The 26,993-nt window shown below is 36.0% G+C and overlaps 1 protein-coding gene across 8 annotated transcripts in view; it reads left to right on the forward strand.

Moving 5' to 3' along the window:
• trappc8 (trafficking protein particle complex subunit 8) overlaps window positions 1-26,993 on the forward strand; it is a 79,364-nt gene that overhangs the window by 11,991 nt on the left and 40,380 nt on the right. For 2 of the 8 annotated variants that reach the window (XM_062980417.1, XM_008114909.3), the window contains exons 3-15: window positions 1,094-1,177; window positions 4,227-4,316; window positions 5,152-5,326; window positions 6,685-6,838; window positions 8,102-8,192; window positions 9,261-9,517; window positions 13,389-13,504; window positions 16,211-16,361; window positions 18,907-19,007; window positions 19,700-19,805; window positions 20,987-21,007; window positions 21,934-22,065; window positions 23,735-23,959. In XM_062980417.1, coding sequence (XP_062836487.1) covers window positions 1,094-1,177; window positions 4,227-4,316; window positions 5,152-5,326; window positions 6,685-6,838; window positions 8,102-8,192; window positions 9,261-9,517; window positions 13,389-13,504; window positions 16,211-16,361; window positions 18,907-19,007; window positions 19,700-19,805; window positions 20,987-21,007; window positions 21,934-22,065; window positions 23,735-23,959 — 1,703 coding nt within the window. The remainder of the gene's footprint in view (window positions 1-1,093; window positions 1,178-4,226; window positions 4,317-5,151; window positions 5,327-6,684; window positions 6,839-8,101; window positions 8,193-9,260; window positions 9,518-13,388; window positions 13,505-16,210; window positions 16,362-18,906; window positions 19,008-19,699; window positions 19,806-20,986; window positions 21,008-21,933; window positions 22,066-23,734; window positions 23,960-26,993) is intronic. The other 6 variants (XM_016995139.2, XM_008114910.3, XM_016995140.2 and 3 more) reach the window with 6 other exon arrangements.

The following is a 26,993-nucleotide window of genomic DNA, read 5'->3' on the forward strand; positions in this document are numbered from 1 at the left end:
AAAACTAACAAAATGCATTTTAACAGGGGAAATATAAAACACTACGCATAGGCCAAAAACGGGAGGCGGTAGAGGGGTGTAGAAAAAAGAAAAGCTTTGATATAGGATGGGTGACACCTTGCTTGACAGCAATATGTTTGAAAGGGATATGGAAATCTTAGCAGACCACAAACTGAATACATTTCAGCAGTGTGATTGAGGTAGCTAGGCAGCATCAATAGAAGCATAGTGTCTACCTCAAGAGACGTGGTGGTACCACTCTGTTTTGTTTTGGTATACCTCACCTAGAATACTCTGTCCAGGAAGGCTATTGACAAGCTGAACGAGAGGGTGCCAAAATGAGAAATGACTCAGAGAGCTAGGTGTATTTTTCCTTGAGAAGCTAAGGTTAAGTGGTGACATGATAGCCATATGAAAGGATATTCTATTGAGGACGCGGAAGCTTGTTTTCTGCTGCTCTAGAGATTGAGACATAGCAGTAGATTCAAACTGCACCAGAATATTGGGAAGAACTTCCTGGCAGTAAAAAGTGGAATATGTTGCCTCAGAGTGTGGTAGAGTTTCATCTGGAGATTTTTGAATAGAGAGTACGTGGTCATCTGTTGAAAATGTTTTGATTGTGTATTTCTTTATGTCAGGATTTTGAACTGGATGGCCCCTGTAGTCTCTTCGAACTCTGTGATTCTACCTGAAGGACACAGCATTACTAGAAGTTGAACATAGTTATAATTCAGTTAACAAAGTAGACATATGACTTCTTGAAACAGTAAATATGATACCAGAGACAAGAATAACATGGAAAGAATAGAGAGAAGTTCCTAACACCAGAAAAAAAAGATGAGCAGGTCAACATGTTTCAGAAAACTCAAAACTAAAAATATGAACATGTAAAATAAAAATAATGAGATCAGATAAACATTTCATAAGTAAATAAATCCGTTTTGAGCCATTTTGAAGCTTTTGCAAAAAATAAATAAATCCAATGTTGCTTTTTTCTTGCTTCACTCAGGAGTCAGGCTATCTCAACATGAGAAAAGATAAAACGTATACAGGTTATGTATTTAGTTTAATATTTCAATGTTTTCTCTGTCAGATCGCTCAGTTAAAGCTAGTGTTCCTTGGTACAGTAGTTGGAAAGACACACTGATGGGACTGAACACATCCACATTTTACTCAGGTATTTTGTGTGGTTGGTGTGGGTTTTCTCAATCACCCTGATTCTGTACCTTTGTTATATAACCTATCTGTCTTTCCTTATAATTCTATTAAGATGCAGCACTCGGTTTGAAATAGATTTTACCTGAAATACTGGTGGTGGCTTTATGATTCTGAATCTTTCTAGCTGCTTATTAAAAGTTAATCGTGACCATTCCATGGACTGAACTGCAGAATCAAAAAATACTCACTGACTACTTTTAAGTGATCTGTTTGATTGAGCATGATGCCATTTATATTGTCAAATTTCTAGAAATGCTTCCCTAATTTTCCTAAACGTTTGTGTTTAATAAATAGTGCTAGAAATATTGTGATGTTTGAATCCTCTGAATTCTCCTCTTTGTTTTTCCTTATTGGCATTAAAGCATAACTGTTGCTGTTAAATTCTACAGTTTATTACATGACATTTGTTGTGTGGAATCCAGGTATCTTTTATCAGAACAGCCTATTTGGGAGACATTTCATTTTCTCATTCTCAATTTTTTGTTTGAAAAAGTGATATTCTCTCATTCCTAAGAGGATCATTGTTATTGTTTTTGTATATGATTATATGATTAAAACAGTAACTTAATGAATAATGCTTGAAAAATAATTGTTTGCTGTCCCCGAATGTATTGCTTAATCTGCCCAAAGAGACTGGAATTGGGCAAATGTGGACAAAGGCTAACCTTGAGCCCATCTGCAGATGTCTCATTCATTGAAACAGCTGGGAGGAGTCCGAAAACTTAACACCTTGCTGGATTTCTGGATTTCTCTTTGCAGCAAGTTTTTTATGATACATTTTCCCAGTGTAAAGTGATTATTGTGGTACAGTATTATATTTGAACTGTGAATTGAAGAAGTGTTTTGCAAAGTTCTGCTTTTACACATTATAATTTTCACCGCTATTCTTTATAGATATACTTGTGTGATATAATCAGATCAAGAATTTTAATTCATGACAGAGTATCCACACAAACTCATACCAGCTCTCACATGTTTTTTAGAAGGAAAACTACAACATAGGGGAGAAATAGCCCTATGTGCTCCTTGGCATTAGATCTATGTACTTAATTTAGTATGCAGTGATGGCAGATCAGCAGCTTGCCTTGTTCTTTCTTGCCTCTTAAATGTCTGTATTTCCCTGACATCTGCAAAAGGAAGCCAATGACTTATGAACTGTTCGTTTTGTCTCTGTTCATATCAAGGACCCTCAGGCACTTCTGTTTTCCTTACTTAAAGATTTTACCAAGTCAAATGTTGGCAATACTTAGTCATACATAGTTGAGTATACATGTTGTTAAAAGCAAAACAAATTTAACCAATAGCTCACAGTAAAAGCATAAAAGAGTAAAATCAGCATTAAAGCATAATGGAAACTCCTTGAGCCTTAGTTAGTCAAAGCATACTGAACATTTCAACAGTAAATTTCAGTAGATTAGAACATACTCTTCCAGTTTTGTTCTTGGCCTTCGGGTTATTTCTGACTTATGAAAAACCTATGGCAAATCTTTTCACAGGGTTTTGTGGTAAGATTCATTAATAAAGGGTTCACTTTTGCCTTTCTCTGAGGCAGAGAGAGTGTGATTTGCCCATGGTCACCAAAGCCCCTTCCACACAGCTGAATAAAATCCCACCTTTTCTGCTTTGAACTGGAATATATGGCAGTGTGAACTCCAATAACTCATTTCAAAGCCAATATTGTGGGATTTTCTGCCTTGATATTTTGGGTTATATGGCTGTGTGGAAGGTCCCCCAGTGGGTTTCCATAGCCAAGTGAGGATTCAACCAGAGTCCTAGGCCCCTTCCACACAACTGAACAAAATCCCACATTATCTTCTTTGAACTGGAATATATGGCAGTGTGGACTCAGATGTTCCAGTTCAAAGCAGATATTGTGGGTTATTCTGCCTTGATATTCTAGGTTATATGGCTATGTGGAATGGCCCCTAGTCTAATCCTCAAAGCACTGCATCACACTGGCTCTTGAGGCTATGTACAAGGATCGTACAAGTCTCCTATTTCAATGTTCCCACATGCTGCCAGTGTCTATTTCTTTACACAATTCAAAGGGTTGGTTATGACCTATAAAGCTCATTTGACTTAAGCCCAGGCTGACAGGCCATATTTTTCTGTATGAGCCTGTCCAGACCTTGAGGTCCTTAGAAGGGGTTCTTCTCTCATTTTATTTGATGAGGACAAGAGATAAGGTCTTCTGGGTGGCTGCATCTCAGGTTTTGACATTCTCCAATGACTTTCTCATTGATTCGCCTTTTGTTTTTTGAACTGAACACGTGTAATGAGTGTGTTGTACTGTTATAAAGGGTAGAGTTTTAACTGGCTTTAAATAATTTACAACGTGTTTTAAATAGTTTTAATGTTTTCAAGACTTTAATTCTATTTTAATGTTGATGTTTTATGTAGAACTATATATAGTAATATTTTAAATTTGTAAGTTGCCATGAGTCAACAGTTTTGAGGAAAGGTTACAGTATAAATAAAGATAATCCAAATCATTATCGTTATCCTAAAAATATACTGTGTTGTAAAAATTATATAACCAATTTTATAGGAATCACAACATTTGAGTCACATTGCTATTCAGGAAAATCAGGAAAATTCTGCTGAATTTTTGGGACTTCTGAATATATGTGTGTAGCTAATGCTTCTGTTTTAATTGAAATAGGTGGAAGTTCCCAAATTTTACTGTAATGAAAAAAAATGTTCAAAGGCTTTGGACTGCAAGTGATATTGTATGGGATTGATAAAATGTAGGTTTGTAATTTTGCAGGGGTGGTGTGAACCACAGGAATGAAATTTGAAGAAACATATTTTGATTTTTTTTTTTTAGAATCTTAAAAAAGATATACTGTAGTTCTAATTTTGGTCCTGCAAAAATATCAAACGATTAATGGAAATTGTTATTTTTCCCCCTGGGATTTCTCTTGCAAATAGATAAAACAGTAGAAAAGCTTTTATAGTGTATAGTTCTATATTTCTAAATGATTTCTATAATCTCTACTTTATTTCAGCTACAACACCCTGGTTTGAGTCTTATCGAGAGAGTTTTCTCCAGTCTATGCCAGCATCTGAGCATGAGTTCCTAAACCACTATGTAGCATGTATCCTTTGAAACAGGAACTTATAATGTGTGATCTTATATACAATTCAAAATGATATTGGAACTCTTTGGATGAAATCCAACATACTAGTTAAACCCAGCACCATGCTAGCTAATGTCTGGACACTGCTAACACGACAGGAGCTCTATGCTCCCCCACCCAAGTCACTTATTTTGCATTCCACGTTTTCCACCATACAGTATGCTCAAAAGTAAAACAAATGCAGTAAATATAATTACTATTATAATAAATTAATGTCAGAGCTTTAATGTAATTACACTGAATTTAAAACATCATTTCTGAATCCTGGACTTTGTGTCCACTGCCAGGCTTGTTAAAATGCCAAGATGTTAAAACAAACAATCCAGTTTTTTAAATTGTTGATGCTAATAGTCAATTGGGAATTGCTGTTGCTAATGCTTTATGGTGTTTTATTTGGTCAATTATTAATTCCTTTAAATGTTTGCGGTAGACTCCTGTTTTGGGGCATTCGTGTTGCTGCAGTGTTTTGCCTCACTCAAAGATTCTATTAAGCTTTTTATTTTAATGTCTCTGTTTTCTCAATATACAGTAAGACCTCCATATCTGTGGGAAATATGTTCCCAGCCAGGGTTTGGATTTTTTTCTCTTCTGATGACCAATCTAACTATGTTTGTATTTTAAATCTCAGGATAGTAATGCTCAGATTATTTACTCCAAAATGACTCCTGCTGTTGTGGTAAGTGCAGTTTATAAAGAAAACAATAGTTTTCTTGCAGTAGCGCCAAAGATTAATTGTATGTACTACTCATTAGGCTATTTGATTACTTGTGACTTATCCTTAATGTCAACTTAGGTATGCTTGTTGTATCATCTAGTGAACCTGAACCTGTGGAACAGTTCCTAAAGCTATCACAAGAACAACATCGGATTCAACATAGTAATGAATATTCTTATCCAAAATGGTTCATTCCAAATACACTCAAATACTATGTGTTGTTGCATGATGTGAGTGCAGGAGAAGAACAAAGGTGAGTAGGCTTTAGTAAGCGTTTTACAGACACTTTTAATGAAAATGATTACTTTTAACTATTTTATTGATGTTTGTACAAGTGCAGTCATTTTAAGATTATTCAATAGGACCAAATTAAGAGTCAACATACATGTATAGTTCCTTTTGTCAACAGAAACCAGCAACTAAAGTAACTTGGTGGGTAAATATAAATTTTATAGTAGGTAGAGCTGACTGTTTTAAGCAAGTCCTGATTTTTTAGGGACCACTAGTCAAGTAGGATCCCTCTGGCTCATAATAAATTCTTCATAAGGTTTTGTTTTTAAAAAAAGTTTTTAAAGTTTTCAAATTATGCTTGATTTTCAAGACCTACTTAGGAGCTTCTCCAGTGATTTCACAAGAGATAAAGTGCTTAATAATTCATTATGTAATCCCTTCCATTGGTTTTGTGCTAGTACAGATTTTTCTTCTTGTCTTTCTTAACAAACCAAATCTGATAAAATGTTATCCAAAGCTAATTTGGACAAAACAGTCCTTTGTAATATGGCTCTGTTAAGGATTTTGCATGTTAGTATCCATAGAATAGTCCTCATTTTAAGTGTGTTTTATTAATAACTATGTAATAACAACATTTAAAAAACCCTAGTGTTATGGCTTCAATTTTTTAACATTCTCAGTTGAGAGGATTTATAAAAGCTAGGAAAGTTGGTTAATTTTGATGCTTTTAATATGGTCTAGTGATGCGGTGGTGTACTTTAAGGGCACTGTTTCTCAGACTCTGCTCTTCCAGATGTTTTGGACTTCAGCTCCTTCAGTTCCTAGCAACTGGCAAGATGGCTGGGGTTTTTGGGAGCCGAAGCCCAAAAAACATGGAGGAGCACAGTTTGAGAAACACTGTTTTAGGGAAGTAGATTCCGGCTGAAAGTATTCAAATTACAAATAAATTCAGTATAACATAGGTACCTGAGTGGATGCATTTTCACAAAATGGTCAGTTTAGTATTCTTGGAACTCTGATTTGTTTTGTACTAGCAGCATCCTAACATTCCACTACCAAGAAAACACATGCATGGCTATTTTACCAATTTTTTGTGGGGAGGGAGGGGATTCGATTGATTTTAAAAAATATATTTTATTGACTGTTATATTCATAATCATAACAGTAGTACTTCCCTTTCTTTACCATTGCCTTCCAAATGGCTCGATTGATTTTGTCTAAATTTCCATATGAGTGATTTTAAAAGTTTTTTTTAACTAGTCAAACTATCGTCCATGTGAGTAAGAGTGCATATCACAGGTTACTGTTCTGGTTAAGTTATTGTTTTTCCCATTAACAACCATATGAAAAATATTTTTGCCTTCTTTAATATTTTTTCAGGGCTGATTCAGTTTATGAAGAAATGAAACAAAGATATGGTACTCAGGGATGCTATCTACTTAAAATAAATTCTCGTGGATCTAATCGAGGGGCAGATGAGCAGATTCCTGATCCCTGGAGCCAGTACCTCCAGAAAAATATTATCCAAAATCAGGTATATCTCATTATTTATTTTTTGCAATTCAAATTTTTTTCTATAGTGAATTGGTAATGGTTATGATCGATTGAGTTGTGGAAAACAGGCAAATATTAATAAACTACAACTAAATTTGTTGTTGTTGGTTGTTGTCATAGTTGTTACACAAATGCAAAGAGCATTGCACATAAAAAAAAAACCCATCAGCAGTCAGGTCATGGCAGGCAGCTGAAGCACAAAGGTGTTTTCCTTCATATCAAAGGATAACAAAGTCTAACTTCTGTAGGGAGAGAATTCTAGAACCTAGGACAGCTCCTACTAAGATCATTTCCTGTGTATGGGAGGATGGTGTGTGTGAGAGAAGAGCCTCCCCATATGTCCTCAAGATATAGCGACTCAAAAATAGACACACAGTCCTTCAGATAACCTGAACCTGAGAATATAAGGCTTTGTAGATCATAAACAGCACTTTTAATTGTGCCTTGAAACAGACTAGCAGCTGGTGGAGTTGTTGCAACAGCTGAATTGTGTGTTTCCTCTAACCAACCCCATTTAACAGTCTGACTGCAGCTCTTTGAAGTAGTTGAAATTTCTGAGCATTTTTCACAAAGTGTAAGAGCAAGGCAATTAAATATGATGGTTACTACCAGTGATTGTTTTATTAAAACTATATACCCCTGAATACAACATAAATAGTTGGGGAAAAGCATTGCTGTTATGGCATACACATGAATTTTCAGAGATATATTGCTGGTTGCTGTTACTAGCCACTTTTTTCTTGACACTGGGAGTCGTGACAGCTTACAAAAGCTAAAACAGATTAAGATAAAAGCAAATATATGTATAAACAAGGAAGAATATAATTAAATTAATTAGTTCTCAATTAAAGGCAATTTTATCAAATTTCTCCTAAAAAGCAAGAAATATATAGTAAAACATTTCAAGGATGGAGACAATCGACTCTCTCTTGAAATGGGGTCCCTGAGTTTGGAAATAGTCAGCAAAAATACAATCCTGCATTCCAAACAGATATGCCAGTGTGGGTGGTGGGACGAATAGAAAGACCTTTCCCCAAGAAAGAGACCTTTCCCAAACAGGTTCATGTGGGAGAAATGTTAAGGCGAATATCTATTTTTATAGTGTATTTAAATCAAGTCACAAACATTCTAAATACATTTAATCCAAGCAAACGTCTTTATGAACAAAAGTTATTTCTGCAAGATTCCAATCTGTTAATTTAAAAAAAGTTGAAATTGTTTCATTTATTCTTTATCCTAACAGGAGCCTTATGAAGATGGCCCATATACAGTAATTCCTAATAAGCATGCGGACCATTTTATACCCCTAGATGGATTAGATAATGATTCCAAAGGTATCTGTCTTTTTATAACTTAAAATATTTCTCATCATAACACCATATATATATCTTCATCTTACCACAACTAAGCAGTGCTGTTATTAAAAGTGTGTAAAGTGAGCTGGAAATGAGTATAAGATTGAGTTCTGCTATAAACCCATTTTGTGGCCTTTTGTAAACTACTGTGTCTTAGTTCTCTTTTGATATCTGAGATTTACAGTAATCATGTAATTTTTATTTCAATTATTTATTTATTTCAATTATTTATACCCCACCCTTCTCACCCGAGGGGACTCAGGGCGGCTTAATTTTTGTGATGATTTATGTGATGCACTCTTGAACTTTTAGAAATGTATAAAGTGTCTTTCAGAGAAGCTGCTGGTTTGTTAAGGAAGTATTCACATACATTGCTACAGTATTAAATAGTATGTTTTGAGGAGGGTGTAGAGGGAAATGTTTGGGCCTCACAAATGTGGGATCCTCACATGTGGAAGAGGCCACAACATCATTGGTATTGATGTATTATTGCCAGCACATTTCTGTCAGAAACCCAATAACATAAAGTTTATAAACCTAATGCAAAAAACCCCTCCATGGGTCTTTTAGTAATGATAACATGAACAAGATGGTTACAGCCGTAGTCAATGGTAATACTAGTAAACCAGGCCAAATCACAATCAGATTCTTTTTGTTGTTACATTTATATCTCTTCATTTTTCTTCTAATGAATCCAGTGTAGCCTACACATAACACCTCTAATTTTATTTTCACAGCCCATGGGATAAGCGCCAGTGTTAGTTTAGTTTCAGTGTTATAGTAAGGCATTAGGAGACCCTGCTTCAAATCTCTGATTAACTTTAGAAAACAATGGAGTGACACTGGGCATGAGTTGCCATGGGGAGATAGGGTGGGATATAAATAAAATTTATTCCAGACTTTGTTTCTGTACAGTTCTAACATACAATGTGTGTAGGAAGTTTTCAATACCTCATAATATAAATTAATATGGGACAGCCTTGTTATAAGATGAAATTCCTATGTATGGAATTCAGTTTAAGTAATTCTTCACATTTTGTTTTTTAGTAGATGGCTTATCAAATAATTTTAAGACTCATCCTCTCCAATTGGAACACACCAGCAACAGTGGTTGTTTTGATGGCAATGATTACGTAAAACCAAATCCCCCCATTCATGAAACAAAGAAGTCAAACACATGGACACCTCATGGCACTTGTTTGACACTCACAGATCACGATCGAATTCGGCAGTTCATTCAGGAATTCACTTTTAGAGGGCTTTTGCCACATATAGAAAAAACTATCAGGCAGCTAAATGACCAGGTAAGTCATTCTCTTCTTTATGTAGCTTTTTTGTCTGGGAATTCTGCTCACCTATCCATTCAGGAAAACACTTTTTGTGAGTTCGCAAGCTTCTTTAGGAATCCAGCCATGGTCTTTGCTTCGTTTCTCACTGATTAGAGAAAGGCCCTGCTAGTTCTTTTCATACAAACCATGATCAAACAATTTGGAAAATAGTTTTCTGATTCTGAAAAGCACTGTATCTAGTTATCTTTTTGAGATTAAATCTGGAGTAAAAACGGTTGTCTTTAATTATAAAATCAGATTAGAAAATATTTTAAATTATTGTCTAAGCTATCAAAACATTGCAAGGGGAACAGATTCAATCGACAGAGAGACTAAATAAAAATATTAGCCTATAATTGAGATGGGGAATTACTGGTATGTGGCATTCCAGACATTGTTGAACTATAACTTCTAGCATTCCTAAACATTGCAGGCTAGGGCAGTTGGAGTTGCAGGTCAACAATTTCTAGAGAATAGTCCAGTTTCAGTTCTGATAAGAAGTTTCATTAAAATTAACATTTATAGAAATCAGGCACAATTCCAAAATATATTTTGAATTGTTCTTGCTGTTAACTTTTCATCTTTTGTGGCCAAAACTATTTAAGCTCTCTGTGTTGTACTATGAAAATGTTCTAATTTTCCTTTAATTGATAGGTTTAGTTTGTTTAATATGAATGACAGTTCTGCTGGCAGAATTTCTGGCAGTTATTTTACTCTAAATACACTTAAAATGACAAGCTAATGAACTTGATGGAATATAATTCTAGTAGTTAAATAATTAAATCTGATGGTTTGTATCCACTTTACCTTTTCATTCAGGTAAAAAATTTTGACCCAGTAGGGTCTGCCACAAAACATAAAGCGGGTGTGGTTTTAACAATTCACTGTTCCCAATGTGGCCCCCAGATATATGTTTTAGAGGCTTGGCAAGAAAAGTATGGACTTGGTACAGAAGGCCTTAGTAGATAGTACTGTAGTTTCCGTGAAAATCTTCAATATCCTGGTTCTCATTGAAATTCCTTGGTTTCTTAGAAGATTGCCTTCATTAATAGGGCATAATTGGCTACTGTTCATTGACTAAAATATATTTGACTGGCATAACGACACTGCACAAATTGTGTCATTGTGGCAAGAATAAGAAGGTTGCCGTGGCAAGGGGTAGGCAGAGAAAATAATCTCCCATGCTTTTTGGACGCTTGCTAGACCCTGAGAAGCTGGCTTCCTCCAAGCCTGGCTTTTCAGTGAATCAAAGATAGAGACGCTGTCGGCAGGTTGCCTTGGAACGTCATCTGTCCTTCACAATTTTGACTTCAAAGAAAAAGGCTGTTGAGCATCTAGCAGTTTATTTCCCTGCATATAGATAGTTTCATTTGACTTACTCTGCCCCTGCCACAGATGTGCCTCACATTTAGAAATAGATGACACAGATAGAGTGGGCTGTAACTGTACAATGTGCCAAGAAGATTCCAGCTATTTCTTCCTTATAATCTTGAATATATTTTTAGTAAATCCCCATATCTGTGGGGATTGAATTTAATTTACCAATTTCCCACAAAATATGACCTGTGTTGGCATTTTCTACGTCTTCCAGTATGACTATATGGTATCCTTGGGCTGGAGGCCATTTCAATAGGGTTCACTAGTATCCACAGTTTTACATATCCATGCTAAGTCTGAAAATGAAACCATATATCAGTATATGCAGGGAAATAAACTGCTAGATGCTCAACAGCCTGTTTCTTTGAAGCCAAAATTGTGAAGGACAGATGATACCTTGTATATTAGTTGTGGCATAAAATTAAGATAAAACTAAGACAAGGATTTTAATGGTGTTGGATTCTTCCATTCTTTCTGGCACTCCTTTGGGAGCTGAGGCTGCGCTCTTACCTTTGTTTCAACTGGTCCTAATATTTTGTTGCTAAATTGTGATTCAAGATTGGATTATAAAAAGTCATTCTTTATAGTCTTCTGGCTATTAATTTGTTCCATTTACACAAATTACAGTAGTTTGCAATGGTCCCGCTGTTAGCTGTTTATCCACTAATTAATTTTGATCACAGATCCTTCTGTAGTTCAAATTTCTGTAATGTAGCTGCACTTTATTTGTCTTCTGATAGGTCCTGTATTTAGGTACAGACACGAATTACCTTGATCATGTTAGTACAAATAATATTTTATTTAGATGAAACCTGGTTGTCTTAAAAAGTGCAATTCACTGTTTTCTCTGTGATAGTGATTACTATGATCATCTTTTACAACTCTTGATGAAATTTAACTCCTTCATAGTATAGAGTCTAATTTTTGACAGTCTCTTTTTCTATACAATTTACTGTACAATGCATTCAGTGGCATTGAGAGGAGGAATCAGAATCCATGTACCCTTATGCCACAGAACAATTTTATTAGACCTTTATTAGACCTATCCATTTTTTCCAAGGGAAAATGTTCTTAAATTTTACCAAATTCAAAACAAATAAGCAATAAAATCATTCTATTCCTTGGAGGAAATGTAAGACATATATTAATATAAATGTGTGTTCCACCACAGTATGTATGTATTTAGCTAGGAAGGGTGTATTTTGGCCTGTTTTTTTTTTAATGTTTTGACTCAAAATATCTGTTTCAAAGCTAACAGTTCGCTGTGTCACTAAAGGTTCATTGCAATTTCTGTGCAAATAAGTTCTAATTGTGATAACCTTTACAGACTTATCCTTAACAATAAGAGTAAGAAACGACATTTTAAACCTATTCTATGCAGCTTTATGTTTATTTCCTTAAACATTATCCCTTAAACCTAGATTCTCTTAGCCCTTCCCATCTGTCATTCAGATTCCTCATTCTTTGCAGACTGAGGCATGTTTGAAATATGATAAGCACACATAATATGGCTCCTTAATTGTGGTTTGCAAACAGATTCCAAAACTAATTTCAGATTTTGCTTCTAGGGGGAACCTTGATTGCTATGCATCATATTTATAGTTGGATATAATTCACAGTAAGAGAAAAATTACATTTGAGAAAGATACAGAAGATCCATTGGCATGGGCAGGATCTCTTTTCTACATTCTTTTTCCAGAGTGGCCAATGGCTATAAGGACACTCATGTGCAAGGATGAGTACAGTAGGACCCAAGTACTCATGTTCCCCAGAAGCACACTGTCTCTGATACTGGAAACAGTCTGGAGCCATCATGACTAAATAGCCATGAATAGCCTTATCCTCCATGAATTGCTCCTAATCCTCCTTTAAAACCTTCACTATATTCTGTGGTAACAAGTTCAATATTTCAACAGTGTGGTGTGTAACGGCACACTTCCTAATTATTGATTCTTACAATGTTCTGCTTTGGTGGGTGGCTACTGTGTTTGAGTGTTATGGCAAAGAGGAAGATCTTTGTCTCCACTTTTTCCATGTTATTCATAATTTGAATATCTCTCTGTCATTTTCTCACCCACTTGTTTTTCTTCTAAGCTAAAAAGACCCCGATGTTGTAACCATTCTTCAAACATCAGCTATAACAACCTTTAGATCATTTTGGTTTTCTTTGCACCATTTTCAGTTGTACAGTATTCCTTTTCAAAGTATGACGAATAAATTTGTACTGTGAAGGATTTTTATGAAGGTATTATGGTATTGGTAGTTACATTTTTGTTTCATTCTCTATCCTGAAGTATAATTTACAGATAGGTGGACGCACACCTGAGTATTTGAATTTTTGCTTTTGCCAGGGTTGCAGGTTCTCTTTAAATGGGTATAAATCTTTCTAAAAATATATTTACCCTTATATGAAACTAATAAACTGCAATACAATTCAGTGGTTATATAATATTTTCATCTTATATTTCAGTTGATATCCAGAAAGGGTTTAAGTCGCTCACTATTTTCTGCAACTAAGAAATGGTTTAGTGGCAGTAAAGTTCCAGAGAAAAGTGTAAATGAATTGAAGAGCACGTCTGGTTTGTTGTGAGTATATCTCATAAAATTTACAGTGCAGGCAGTCTCCAAGTTATGAACAAGATAGGATCTATAGGCATGTTCTTAGTTTAAATTTGTATGTAAGTTGGAACATGTACATTTTGTAATTATAACACACACACACATGCGTATGTGCGTGTGTGTGTGTGTGTGTGCTTTGGATAGCATAGGGAAGGGTTAACACTCCTGTGGTGTTTGTTTTGCTGTGTCCCTGCTCAGAAGATTTCACCTAACTTTCTGTCCCTATGACAATTGGATTTTGAAAAAATTGGCTTGTTGTGGAAACAAGGATTGGTGATAAAGCTTCAGTGGAGACACATTTTCCCCATGATAACTCTTTAAGGAGTGGATTTTCCTTCCTAGGGGCAGATTTCTCTCACTTCCTGTTGTCTCACCCCCGTTTTTGACCGTGAGTCGGTTATAAGTCAGATGTTTATAATTTGGGGACTACCTGTATGTAATTTTAGTTTATTTGCTATGTTGATGTCAATATGTTTCCTGGTTCTCTCTGTTTAAATTGACTAATTCATCTTAAACTATTGTAATATTTTAATGTGCTTTTAAACTGCAAATTGTTTAATATATTATTAGTCTTTTAAAACCTTTTAAACTATTTATACTATCCTAAATTCGTTTTATTGTGCATTGCCATGAAATCTTCAAAGGGCTGGATGTTCACATTTAAATAAATAAATAACACCTTGAATCCAGGCAGTCACATAGTAGTAGGAAAATGCACGTCTTAAAATATTTTTCAGCAGTGAAGACCTGAACATCTTGGCTTGAGTTCCTCCTCCCTCTCACGTCAGTAGGAATGGTACAGACTTTTCAGGAATGCCCTCTAGTGAGAGCAACCCCTGGTAAAGCCAGTCTTCATTCCATAAGTTATGTGTTTCTGTTACTTCTCTTTGCTTCACAAGATTTTTCTCACAACGGTAGCAACAAGAACATTCTCCATATTTCTCCTTAAAACATATTCAAGGGGAGCAGTGTTTGCCATGCAACAAATTAAAACAAAATCCATAAAATTTTAGCCAATCAAAGTGTACACAATGCTTCATTCAAGCTTTGAAAGCTTCATGTTAAAATATATAGAAGAAGAATAGAAGATGAAAAGTGTTTGTATCAGTTGTTACAGTTATTTATCAGGCAGAGACCACCCCCTTTGACCAAGAAACTGTTATGCTGTGCCTTGGGAAGTGTCTGCATTGGCTACAGGCAACAATCAGGAGCAATTTTGTGCTACATGGTTGCTGCTAGGATTGTGACAGGGTGGGTGGTCAGTAATGCCAAACCAGCTTTAATGCTGCTAGATGAGAGGTCTTCCTTCCACCTCTGGGGTGGCACAGCTCCTGGCCATGCAGACACCCTCCTGTCACCACAGCGACTTGGTGACAGGAGATTTTGGTGTACATGGTCTGTGTAGATGAACCCTTAGTGCCTCTGAACCATGATGTAGAAGTTCTATGCAGGGAACTAGTATATGTGATAGGAAAGTGCTAGAAAGAACCCAGAAATGGTCTTTGCTGTTGTGATTTTCGTAGCAGAGACTAATTAAACTCAATTGTCAGTTTAATTGACATTTTGTAACAAAAGTGGACAACCTAATTATATTTTAACTAAAGTAATTTACCTAAGTTGGGCTATTAGTATGATATGAATTCCAGAATCAAGTCATTATTAAATCAGAGATAGTGCTAAAGATTATAATTTTTACATTTCCCAAGTTGGTTTTATTTATTTATTTCTAACATTTATCACCCGGAGGGATTCAGGGCGGCTTACAGTAATGGCAACAATTCGATGCCCGTACAAAATCAGTATCAAAACAATGCATAAGACAATTAAAACTATTAAAAATACAATATAAATTACAATATATAAATTTAAAACGTAAGATCAGATCCATTCATCCTAGAGAAACCTCATGCTTTGTCCGTTTCTCCCATAGTATATTTTTCTTGGGGCTCTTGCAAAATGACATAATATTTTCATCCATAATAAATGATAGTTTAATTAATTTGAAGGTGAAAACATTTTAAATAAACAACTTTAACGAGGCGTTTTAAAGCTGTCAGCCTTATTTGAATACAAAGATTTTTTGTTTTTTTTATGTCTATATCATATATGAATGAGATTCCTAATCTGTCTCAGGAAACTGAACTTTGAAGCTGATTTTAACATTAGCTGGAATCCTTGCAGAAATCAATAGGGAGAGGAGATTATAAGGGAGGAAGAAAGAGAAGGCAAGAGAAGAGCTTTTGACTATACATGGAAAGTAGTTTTTTTTAAAGAAAATAATCATGGAGCTGTTTCTGTCTCTATAGTTCAAAATAGAAACATAGTGTGGGAGTAAATTAGGGATGGTATTTCTCAGTTTCTTTTTCTTACGACTTTTAGTGCAGGCATTTAATTTAAATTTAAATGGCAGTTTAACATACAGTAAATTGTTAATTTCTCCCTTCTAATGTTGAATGTAATTGAACTAGATTTTAAAGTGTATTATTATGAATAATTAATTAGATGCATTAATCCTTTTCTACTTATGTTCTGGACTCTATTTTGTCAAATCTAGAGACACCAGATGAATAATTTGCAGAGATAAATTATTGCAATATCTAGAATTTGGTTTCATTCTTGTGTGCTTATGAGTGAGGAATTTTCCTCAGAATATTTTATATTGTCTTTTTAAAGGTATCCTCCAGAAGCACCAGAACTTCAAATCAGGAAGATGGCAGACCTGTGTTTCTTGGTGCAGCATTATGAACTAGCATACAGTTGCTACCATACAGCGAAGAAAGATTTTTTGAATGATCAAGCAATGCTTTATGCAGCAGGAGCACTGGTGGGTGCACTAGCACAAATATTTTGAAAACATACTCATTTTCTAATTTCTTCTTCTTTTAAATGGAAATTTCATAATTTTCATGCAGGAAAAGCACAATCAAAGCACTCCCAACAGATGACCATCCAACCTTTGTAATAGTATTATTATTATTATCATTATTCATCATCATCATCATCATCATCATCATCTCCATTGCTTCTCCCCTGAAGAAGTGTAAGGGGATGCCAGGGTTGTTTTGAAGGTCAGGATGCACTGGCGTAGACATTTTTTTAAAGAGCTGTTCATTATCCCATAGAGATATGGAATAATGAACTCTATGGGAATGCCTCCTTAATGGCCGCACAAGGGCATTTTGGGGGGGGGGGGGCTGCTTTGGAGGCACACGTAGAAGATCCACAGAGATGCCGTGTGACTCAAAATAGTTTCTGAAGGGGACCTTTTATCTTCCGAGGGGCACCTTTGGGCCTTGTTATGTGCGGTCAACATCCCGCTGGTATTTGGTTCCAAGCCGAATCTCCCTTAGCCCACATTTTACTGGGGGAAGGGGAGGAAGGTCCCGTGAGGAAGGAAGAATAGGGCTTAACTGAAGGAAGAATGTGGTTAAACTGACGGGTGTCTTTTGCTGGCCACACTGACAACTTGCCTCTGCCTCCTTCAACGCGTCATCAAGCTATGCCAGTGACGCTGAGGCCGGAGGAGAGGCACCGTGCCAATGATGCCTCCTTCTCCTCCTTCTCTCCCAGTTGACTTTCAGCCTGTCCTCTGCCAGAACTTTAAACTGGCCAGCCGCTTCCTGATTCACTCAAGTAGCTGGCCAGCTGCCTGCCTCCTTCCTTCCTTCCTTCCTTCCTTCCTTCCTTCCTTCCTTCCTTCCTTCCTTCGGCTCCCAGGCTCCATCTGTTGGCCACTGTCTCCTACCACCACCTTAGGCTGAGCTGCTTCTCTATTGGAGTCTCTCCTTCACAGCAGCAGTAGAAGCAGGCACTTTCCAGGTGGTGCTGGAGGCCTCTTTCTTTGCAGTTTGTGCTCCAGCTTCAGCAGCAGCAGCACTCAGCTCGGCAGTTCTCACCAATTTTAGTTTCATTTTAAAAGCCCAATCAAGGGGCTGGGACACACAAGAGCACACCCTGAGTGGTGTGAGAGAAGTTGGATTCTGGAAGCAAGGAAGGCATGTAGGAAAGGGTATGGGTGGTAAGGGGGCAAAGGTCCATGCCCAGGAGAACAATGATGCTGTTGTGTACCCTTTAGGTCAGGAAAGGGGAAGATTGCTTGGAGCTCTTTGGGCTCTGTGGAGCACACTTTTTGAGAACCTCTGCTCTAAGAGACTGCATATGGGGCTAGATCAGATAAAAATATGTCTTGCTTTACAAATTCCCAGTTCATAGGTATGTAGAGGAAATTGAGCTTCTTTACATAGTCATACAGAATATTCATTTACTTATGCTATGTGTATATGTGTCCTTCAGTTGACTGTCAACTTATTGTTACCCCAGGTATTTCAAATAATACTCAGAGGTGATTTTCCCTGTCCCCTCTTCTGAAATATAGCCTACATCATGTGGTATTTGTTGGCTGTCCTCCATCGAGTTACTAACCAGGGCTTGACATGCTTAGTGTGCAAAATCAAACAGAATCTGGTGCTTTGGGGTATTGTGGCACTGAGTTAAGTTAGGTTTAAAGAGAAAATAGAATAGAAATAGATATTCATGCAGCTTATTCTGTAATGATAACATTTTACAAACAGTGTGATTGCCTTTTGAAAACAAATGTATGTATTTTAAAAATAGTTGGTGTAAAACTCTGAACAAAAAAGAAAAGATTCAGAGAAATCAGAGGGGTTTACCTCATATATTTTAAAATACCAGTGATATGTTAGGATTTTATATCTTGTTTTTCTTCTTTGAGCAAGATGAACATTTATTTATTTCCTGTTACCTTGGTTCTATTTGTTACATATGATTTAGCAAATCATCTATCATGTCATCTTTCACACTGCATTTTGGATTATTTTGTAGCCCAGTGTGGGTTATATACATATACAGCTATGACATGACAGAAGAATTGAAAAGATAATTTATTGTTTAAATTGTAATTGTACAATTTAATTGTACAATTAAAAAAAAATTCAGATCTGGTCAGATGTAGGTAGAAGCAAGAGTTCAGGAGGAAGGTGTATAGATGCTACTGAGCCCCCCAGTTTTATTTGCATTCTTCTGTTTTGGTTTGATACTATTTATAATAACCAACCCAAGATTATCTATATCTAGTCTGCACTCTCAAAACAACTTTTAAATTATTGATGTTTTGCTGAATATTTATTCCTATAGAACATCCTGGTTGTTTCTTGTGAATGTTATAACATCTGATTGTTAGAAAATGTGATTGTAAATTATTCTAGTCTCTGTAATTCCCTTAAAACACAAATCCTTTCCTTTACACAAGTTTAACTTGCTTAAAGGGGTGTGTGTGAGGGATGCTATTTGTACAGTTTGTTGTGATTAAACGTTAGTGACAAAACTACCTATATCTTTGTATTTCACAGGAAATGGCAGCAGTATCAGCTTTTCTTCAGCCAGGAGCGCCAAGGCCATACCCTGCTCATTATATGGATACTGCAATTCAGACTTACAGAGATATCTGCAAGTAAGTGGTCATTTATATGGACTTCTTCCCAGTAAAAAGTCAGCTGGGCCACACAGCCCAAAAAACATAGCAATATAGCCTGAAAAACTCACAGCAACCCAGAAAAGTCAAGTGCTACAATCTTTCTGAGTATTTTCCTTTGTTCGGTTACAGTGCATGATTAGGCTGTTTGATACTCAGCTATAATAGGCTACTGGTGGTTGCTGTTTAACATTTAAATAAAATGTTAGGTGAAATCCAGCTTTTATTGGCCTATCTAATCCCAAAGGCAAACTAACTGTGAACTGCCATTGATTGAGTTGCACAGTAAATCTTAAATTTTCAGTTTTAATCGAGAGGAAACTTGATTAAATATTTCTAATAGTCTGTAGCATTGCTTTCCAGCCTTTGATTTTCCAGATTTTGGGACTTCAATTCCCAGAAGCCCTGGCCTGCCTGTCAGGAATTCTGGGAACTGAAGTCCAAAATATGAAGAGGACCAGAGGTTGGGAATTGCTGTGGTTTAACAAGACACCAGTTTAACTTGCATATTACAGTTCTTTTTGTCTTCTTCACAGTCATATGATAGATGTCTGAGTAATAAAATGTAGAATACTTCTGTTTTAAAGACAGATTTGTTCACTAATCTGTGTCAAATGGCACTTAAAAAACATGCAAGATATGTGTCATAGGTATTAAAATCTTGTTTTTAGGAACATGATGCTGGCAGAGAGATGTGTTCTCCTCAGTGCTGAAATATTAAAAAGCCAAAGCAAATATTCAGAGGCAGCGGCTCTCCTGATACGTTTAACGAGTGAGGTAGATAATATTTTTATTGCTAGTTGCTGTATTTATTGAAATAAAATAAGGCTTATTTTAAAATGCTGTTTCTAGGTACAATAAGTTGTGTCTAGAGGAAAAGCTTATGGCAGATCAGCAGATGATTGTAAAGATTTGTTTACATTTCAAATGACTATTTAGTCTGATGAATCTGATGAATAATGTAATACAATATAATAATAATACACTATTATAATGGTATATTTATATTGCATGTAATATTACTAATAATATTACAATATAGTGTTATAGCACAATATAGCAATATATAATGCTTATCTTGTGCTATACAAATAATATAATATATTGTATGTACATATGACTTGTAAGCCACCCTGAGTCCCCTTTGGGGTGAGAAGGGCAGGATATAAATTTCGCTAATAAATAAATAAATCTCCTTGCATATTTTTTAATTTATGTGGGTAATTATGAATTCTGGCCACAAATTTTTCTAGTTACCCAGTAATATTGTTCAGCCTATCTGAATAATAATCTCTCAGTGAATTTTGTCAGGAGGTTAAAAGTTGAGTTTTCAGCATTGCTTCTCTGAAAAGAGGAACACTATCATTCAAAGGATGAAATGGGATGATAATTAAACAGTTACTGGGGTAATATAAGAAATGTGTGTAAATGTGTTTTCTCATACCTCTTAAAGTCACACAAGTTCAAATATCCGCAAAGTGGTAAAATTGAAATATGAAAACAAGGTGAAGGGCAATTACATATATTTTGTTTAGCAGACATGACATTACAAGGACAAATGGTGGTGGCAATAATATCAAGACCTTTTTTTTAAAAAAAAAGTTGAAAATTGATCTTGTGTAAGTAGCAAAATCAAAAGGTATTAGTTGTTATATATCATCTGAGCTTCATTTCTTCACTGAGATTGTAGGAGAGATACTCCAGCTATGTAGAAATAAGGCAGTGAAGATGCCGTTGACAACTGCTTCTTGATTGTTTCAAAATTGTAACTTATAGTATTAGCTTATAGTAGTAAGTAAGTAAACTTTTATTACGGTCAATGACCAGCTCAGAGCTTATAGTATTCAGTAGCTTATAGATTCAGTACCTATTCCCGTCCTCCTTTCCTTTTTTCTTTGTTTGAAATATGTTAAAGTTTACATTCTTGTTTTCTTAATTTTTCTGTGGAAAAATGGCAGCAGAGCGCTTGGATGGGAATGGTGAGTGTTAGAAATGTCTTAGCTAGAAAGTTAGATAGACTGTTAATGTTTTTTGTCACTCTGTTTGCCAATTATGCTTGTATCTGGGTATTCATCAAAATATCAGTATAAGAAAACTTATTCGTGTTAGTGAATATTTGTGGTCCTGGACAGCTTCAAAGCATGACCGATTTAGAGAGTGCTTTTCATTTGTGAAACAATTGATAAATGAGCTTCAGAAAGAACATTCCTTTTTCAAACCCTTAGTCATATGTACTGCTGTCCTTTCAGAAGAGATTATCTCAGTATCAATTAGTTTCTTGTAATTTCCAGCTTTGATTTAGTTGTAAACTGATTCTATAATCATTTTTCTTAGGATTTAACCATTATCTTGGTCCATGTGGAACCAAGGACAATTGATGTAATTTAGTTCCTTTCTTCACTCTCAAACCACCCAGAAACACAAGTGGTTCCAGCGATCTCTTTATTAGATGCAGAACTAAGACATTTTCGAGATCACTGAAAATAAACTGTTATTAAATTTATTCCTCCTTTAAAACCCACATGCTTTACAGTGCAAAAATAAATCACTGTACCAAAGATTGCAAATTTGCATACAATTAAATTTGATCAATGTAACTTAAGAAAAGTATTTATAAGAAGTCTAAATTGCATCTATTCCTTGTATTTTTTCCTATTCTGAGTGGTTCTCTTCCATGACAACAAATTACACGTATGCTAGTCATTTTGGTTGTAGATGTGAGCCCATTGTAGATATTTGCAATGGAATTTATATATGACTTATCCATAGCTATGGAAGGTTTATAGAATAGGCTCATTTTAGTAGTAAAATAGGGACTTCCTTGACTTTAGACTTTCTCTGATATTTATATGATTGATTTCCCTGGTTATTTGTAACTTATCTGATCACTTGCCTGTTTTAATAGGATTCAGATCTTCGGAGCGCACTATTGCTGGAGCAAGCAGCACATTGTTTTATAAACATGAAGAGTCCCATGGTTCGAAAATTTGCCTTTCATATGATACTGGCTGGCCATAGATATAGTAAAGCTGGGCAGGTATGCTTTGCGTCGTAAGAAAGACATACTGATTCTGTGGCTTATTAAAATGGCTTCGTTTATTTGTGTTTCATCACCTTTGATATTTGATTGATGTTATGCTTAACACTATATTGTAATTGAGTGAAATGTAATATTCCCCAAAAGGGAAATATGAAAAGGGGAACATGAGGGAAAAATTTAAATACTTCATCTGTGAAGGAGAAATCAAGTGCCCATTTCTTTAAAAACGTCTAGCTATTTGATCTTAGTCAGTGACTGGAAATAGTGCATCTTCCTGATGTGGGTAATTGCTTTATATATAGTGGTAATGTTTATTATTCTCTTCATTTATACAATCTCAAATGTAGTTAACATTTAGGTTTTCATTCAAAACCTAAATATTCTCACATAGTTACAAACAGAATAAAATAGAAACATCAAACCGAGCCTCAGATTCCCTATGTCAGAACAGAAAGGTTTTAGCCAGATACTTAAATAACTCTGGAGTAGGCATTAAGTATGTTTTTGGCCAGGAAGTATGTACAAGAGGAGCACCTCAAAGGAAGCTCCATTTCTCTACCTGTTACCATTTTTACTTTGGATAATGGAGACCTGAACAAAGGCATCGGCAGCTGGCATATTAATACAGAGATATACATTACCATTGTTCACATAGTTTAAACAATTGTGGGTTTAAGTCTTTATGCTTTAAGTGGTGAGGCATGTGCTTTTATTAAAACACTTTCTTTTATTCTCTATAAAAATAGCATATTTGACATCCTCTGTTCAGTCTTGAGGAGAGCATGCAAGGAAGGGGTGTGCATTAGAGTTAGTCTGAATTGTGGCTTCATGTTGCTCAAAAGACTGCTGCTGTTACTGATATTTATTTTCTTGATTGTAATGTAAGTAATTTGTCAAAATGCATAATCTGCTCAGTTTCTAGAGCATGTCAGTATGCTTTTTTCACCGATAAAAGTGACACATCCTTCTAGTTTTGAAACCACATTTTTGTCTTCAGGTCCATATCTGAGTACAGTTCAAAATTCTGATATTTAGTTTTTTGAATGACAGAGCTTGGGACCAAAGACTGTAAACATCATTTTTAATATGCATGTGTATTAAAGTTGCATAAAGCCTTTTTTTTGCGAAAAGTAAGTAGTGATTGGGAACGAGAGTCTCCCCACTGAGAGTCTCAGTGTTATCTTTAGACTATGTCTCTGGAATTGCTTACAAAGTGAATTTAGGTTCAGCTCATGTTTTTTTAAAGGCTCAGATAAATAAAAAGCTGAAGCTAAATATTATTTTATTATTCAAATTTGATAATCTTTTAGTCCATTTTCATTATACTATAGTACTGATTATATTAAGTGTGCTATATTGGATGTATGAGTATTTTTGCTGAAGGTTGGAGTATGCAGTTTTGTAAATATTATTACATATGTGCTAATCATAGCATTACAAATTCCCATAATAATTTATCTCATATGGATAAATATTTATATTGAAAGTGTTGTGCTGTTAGTTTCTGCTGATTTTCCTCATTATTCAGCAATTTCTGAAGTCTAGTACTGAGAACTTAATGATATAAAATATGTTTTTGTGTCTGCTATTAGTCTTTTTTTTAAATCCTAACATCTATACCATTGCATGTGTAATTGTATTTGGTGTGTTAATATTTATCTTGCAGAAGAAGCATGCTTTGCGATGTTACTGTCAAGCCATGCAAGTTTATAAGGGGAAAGGATGGTCACTAGCCGAGGATCATATAAACTTCACTATTGGCCGGCAATCTTTTACACTTCGGCAACTTGATAATGCTATATCTGCATTCAGGCATATTTTGATCAATGACAGCAAGCAAACTGCTGCTCAACAAGGAGCCTTTCTCCGAGAATATCTTTATGTTTATAGGGTAAGACACCAAGTTTCAATATTAATAAACATTATCCAATATTTGTTATATTTTCCCACTTGATACTGACAGTAAGTCTCTCCTTCAATTATGCATCTTATCCTTTTTACATTGAAATTGTATTCTGGTCCAGCTCAAGGCTTTTTGGTATCTGAGGTCGAAAATTCAAATGGACACCCCCTTAAAAAAAAAAAGTGGGTGCAATCCACTAACATGTTCTTCTGCACAGCTTTCATTCTTTTTTATGAACTTGTTTCTATGAATTGGATGTGTTTGTTGCTTAATGCCTCCCATGATCTATGACTTGAGGTGCCATCATTTGAATGAGTTTCGTATTATATTATATTGGCAAAGGGACTTATCTTTCAAGAAAGAACAACCCTCAGGTTCTATTTATCACAGGTAAGTCATTGAGTACATCTAAAGTAATTATTGTATCCTAGACTTGGTTAAAAGAATGTCAATTTTGGTTTGAACAGCAACTATTACCAGAGGGTGTTAGAGAAGTTTTGGTGGGTTAATTCCAATTCCATTGAAGCATAGAATATTTATTTTTGCTTAATGCTGCTTTTTCAACTTAAATTTCAAATGTTATTTTAATTAATTAAACTGAAATCATAATAAATCTTTTTGCTGCTTTTGTAACCCAAATTGTTGAATCCCTAAATATTACCATAAGTGCAGCGTTATCTGAGTATATTCGTTTAATTTCTTGTAGCAGTTTTCTTGAAAATTCTGTCATAAATTGTTGTTGTGGTTTTTGTTTTCCGTGCATCACTGAAATTAATCCTGTGCACTATTGAATTGTCATTCTTGGCATTTCTTATGATTGGACAAGTGTCACAAAATATAACATTTGTCAAGGTTCATGAAAGAGAATTTCAAAACAGAATTCCTCCTTAAGCTTCACTTCCAGAAGAGTGCTCTCAAATTAACAAATGAAGTAACTCAACAGCCCCCTCAATATTGTTTTAATATCGATCAGTAAAGCTCTGTTGTTATCAAATCACTTGAAGTCCTGTTCTCAGAAATGTCTGGATTAGAGCCTCTTAATATTGCCAGGTCCTTTCATATTAAAGTTCAACCAAGGATACGGGCTACCTTTGCAGAACTGCACTCCCCCTCAGACTATGGCAGCTCAATCTGCTTTGAGTACAATCTGAAGAACAACGTTTTCTGTCTCCAACCCTGGAGAAAATTATCAGTTAAAAATACAAAAGTGAGAAACAGCTTCCCATTGATCTTTAGTAGTTGGAGTAGTTAGGAAAAGAAATAAGATGAGATGCATCCTCAATCTGATCAGGAACCTCAGATGTCACTGTCTTCCCTTCTGGCTTCTATTTTCTTGAATCAAAAGCTTCCCATTCAGGTCAGTCCTCACCAGATCCAGAAAGACTGAAAGAAGAGACTGCCAAGAAATTGGCAGTGCAGTAATTGGTTGTTAACTGCTACAGAGCCATAGCAGTGTCCAGCCCATGCCTCAGAAGCTTATCCTATTGTAGTAATTGGTGCTGAAAAGAGTACTTCCCCCAGGTCTCATAGTCACCATCTTCCTGAATCATCTCATCAGAATATGTTACCAATAGGACTTGGGCCTTACTGGGGAGATTTTTTTAGGTAGTGGTTCCCAATCCCCAGCTTGGTGGGAACGAGAGAGTGGGCCTTTTTGGTGTCTGCCCCTCGACTCTGGAACTACCTGCCCAGGGAAGCCAGAAAGGCCCCCTCCCTGCTGTCTTTCCAGTGGCAGACTACAACCTTTTTATTCAGACAGGCTTTTAAAGATTAAGGTTTTTAAGATCAATTAAGGGGTGCTATGGTTTTTAATTTTAAATATTTCATAATGGTTTTTAACTGGGAATTTTTTAATGCTGTTTATATTTAATTCTGTTTTAATGTTCACATATTTGTATATTTTAAATTGTTATACTGATTCTTTTATGTTAAGCCTCTTTGAGTCTCCTTCAGGAGAGATAAAGCAGGGTATAAATAATATTCCCAATAGTTATGCTGGGGAAAATCTAACAGACAATCAGCATCTGTGGTACTGAGCACAATGTGATGACAAGCACCTCAGGAATTTCCTGTTTTGATGTGATGGGGACTGGGAACCACTACCTAGAAATTAGTCTCCCCAACTCCTTGGAAAACCAAGGGGCCGGTTTTGCTCTGCTCCGTGAGAGGTAATGTTCAGGAGCAATTGTGTCCACTGCCCTGGCCATTTCCCCATTCCAGAGGTCTGCCAAGGTAACCGGAAATTTCCCAAGAGACCTCAGGAATCCATCTGGACCCATAAATCTCCTGTGGTGGACCATTTTAATTGGTCACCCACCCCTGCGGAGGTTTGGAGTCCCAGTGAGTCTAAATTTGACCGGGTAGTGATCTGGTTCCTCCACACCACAATCATCATCATTCCATCCTGTGCAGAAAACAAGGTCCAAAGTGTGTTCCACAGCATGGGTAAGGAAAGACACCACCTGGGACAGACCTATGGTTGTCATGAAGTCCTGAAACACTCCTGACAGTGCAGTCTTAGCATTGATGTTTTGGACTCGCAGCACTATTAGCCATTAAGACTCCAACGCCAACTCCTAGACTACCCTGGCTAGCTCAGGAAGGGAGACTATTGAGCAGCGGGGTGAACGGTACACCAACAGAATCCCTATTTTGTCCTGGTTACCCACCTTTAGGTAAATACACTCGAATGCTGTTGACTGGGGGATGGAGAAGCTGGTCAGGGGGATGGAATCATGATAGACCACTGCAACTCCACATCCCTGCCCCCGAGGCTTCGCATAGTGCTGATGCAGTACACAAAGAATTCTAGTGGGCAGAGCTGAGAGAGATCAACCCCCCCCTCAGTCTCATCCAGCCAGTTCTCTATACAAACTAGGTCTGAATACTCATTTAGGATCAAGTCCTGGATGGCTGTTGTTCTTCCATTTACTGACCTGGCATTCAACAGCAGAATTTTCTACCTAGGGGGGCTGTCACCCTGGTTATCCCAGCTATTAGATATAGGAGACAGTTTGGGGAC

This window comes from Anolis carolinensis, chromosome 4 (assembly GCF_035594765.1).
Source record: "Anolis carolinensis isolate JA03-04 chromosome 4, rAnoCar3.1.pri, whole genome shotgun sequence".
Classification (NCBI taxonomy): Eukaryota; Metazoa; Chordata; class Lepidosauria; order Squamata; family Dactyloidae; genus Anolis; species Anolis carolinensis.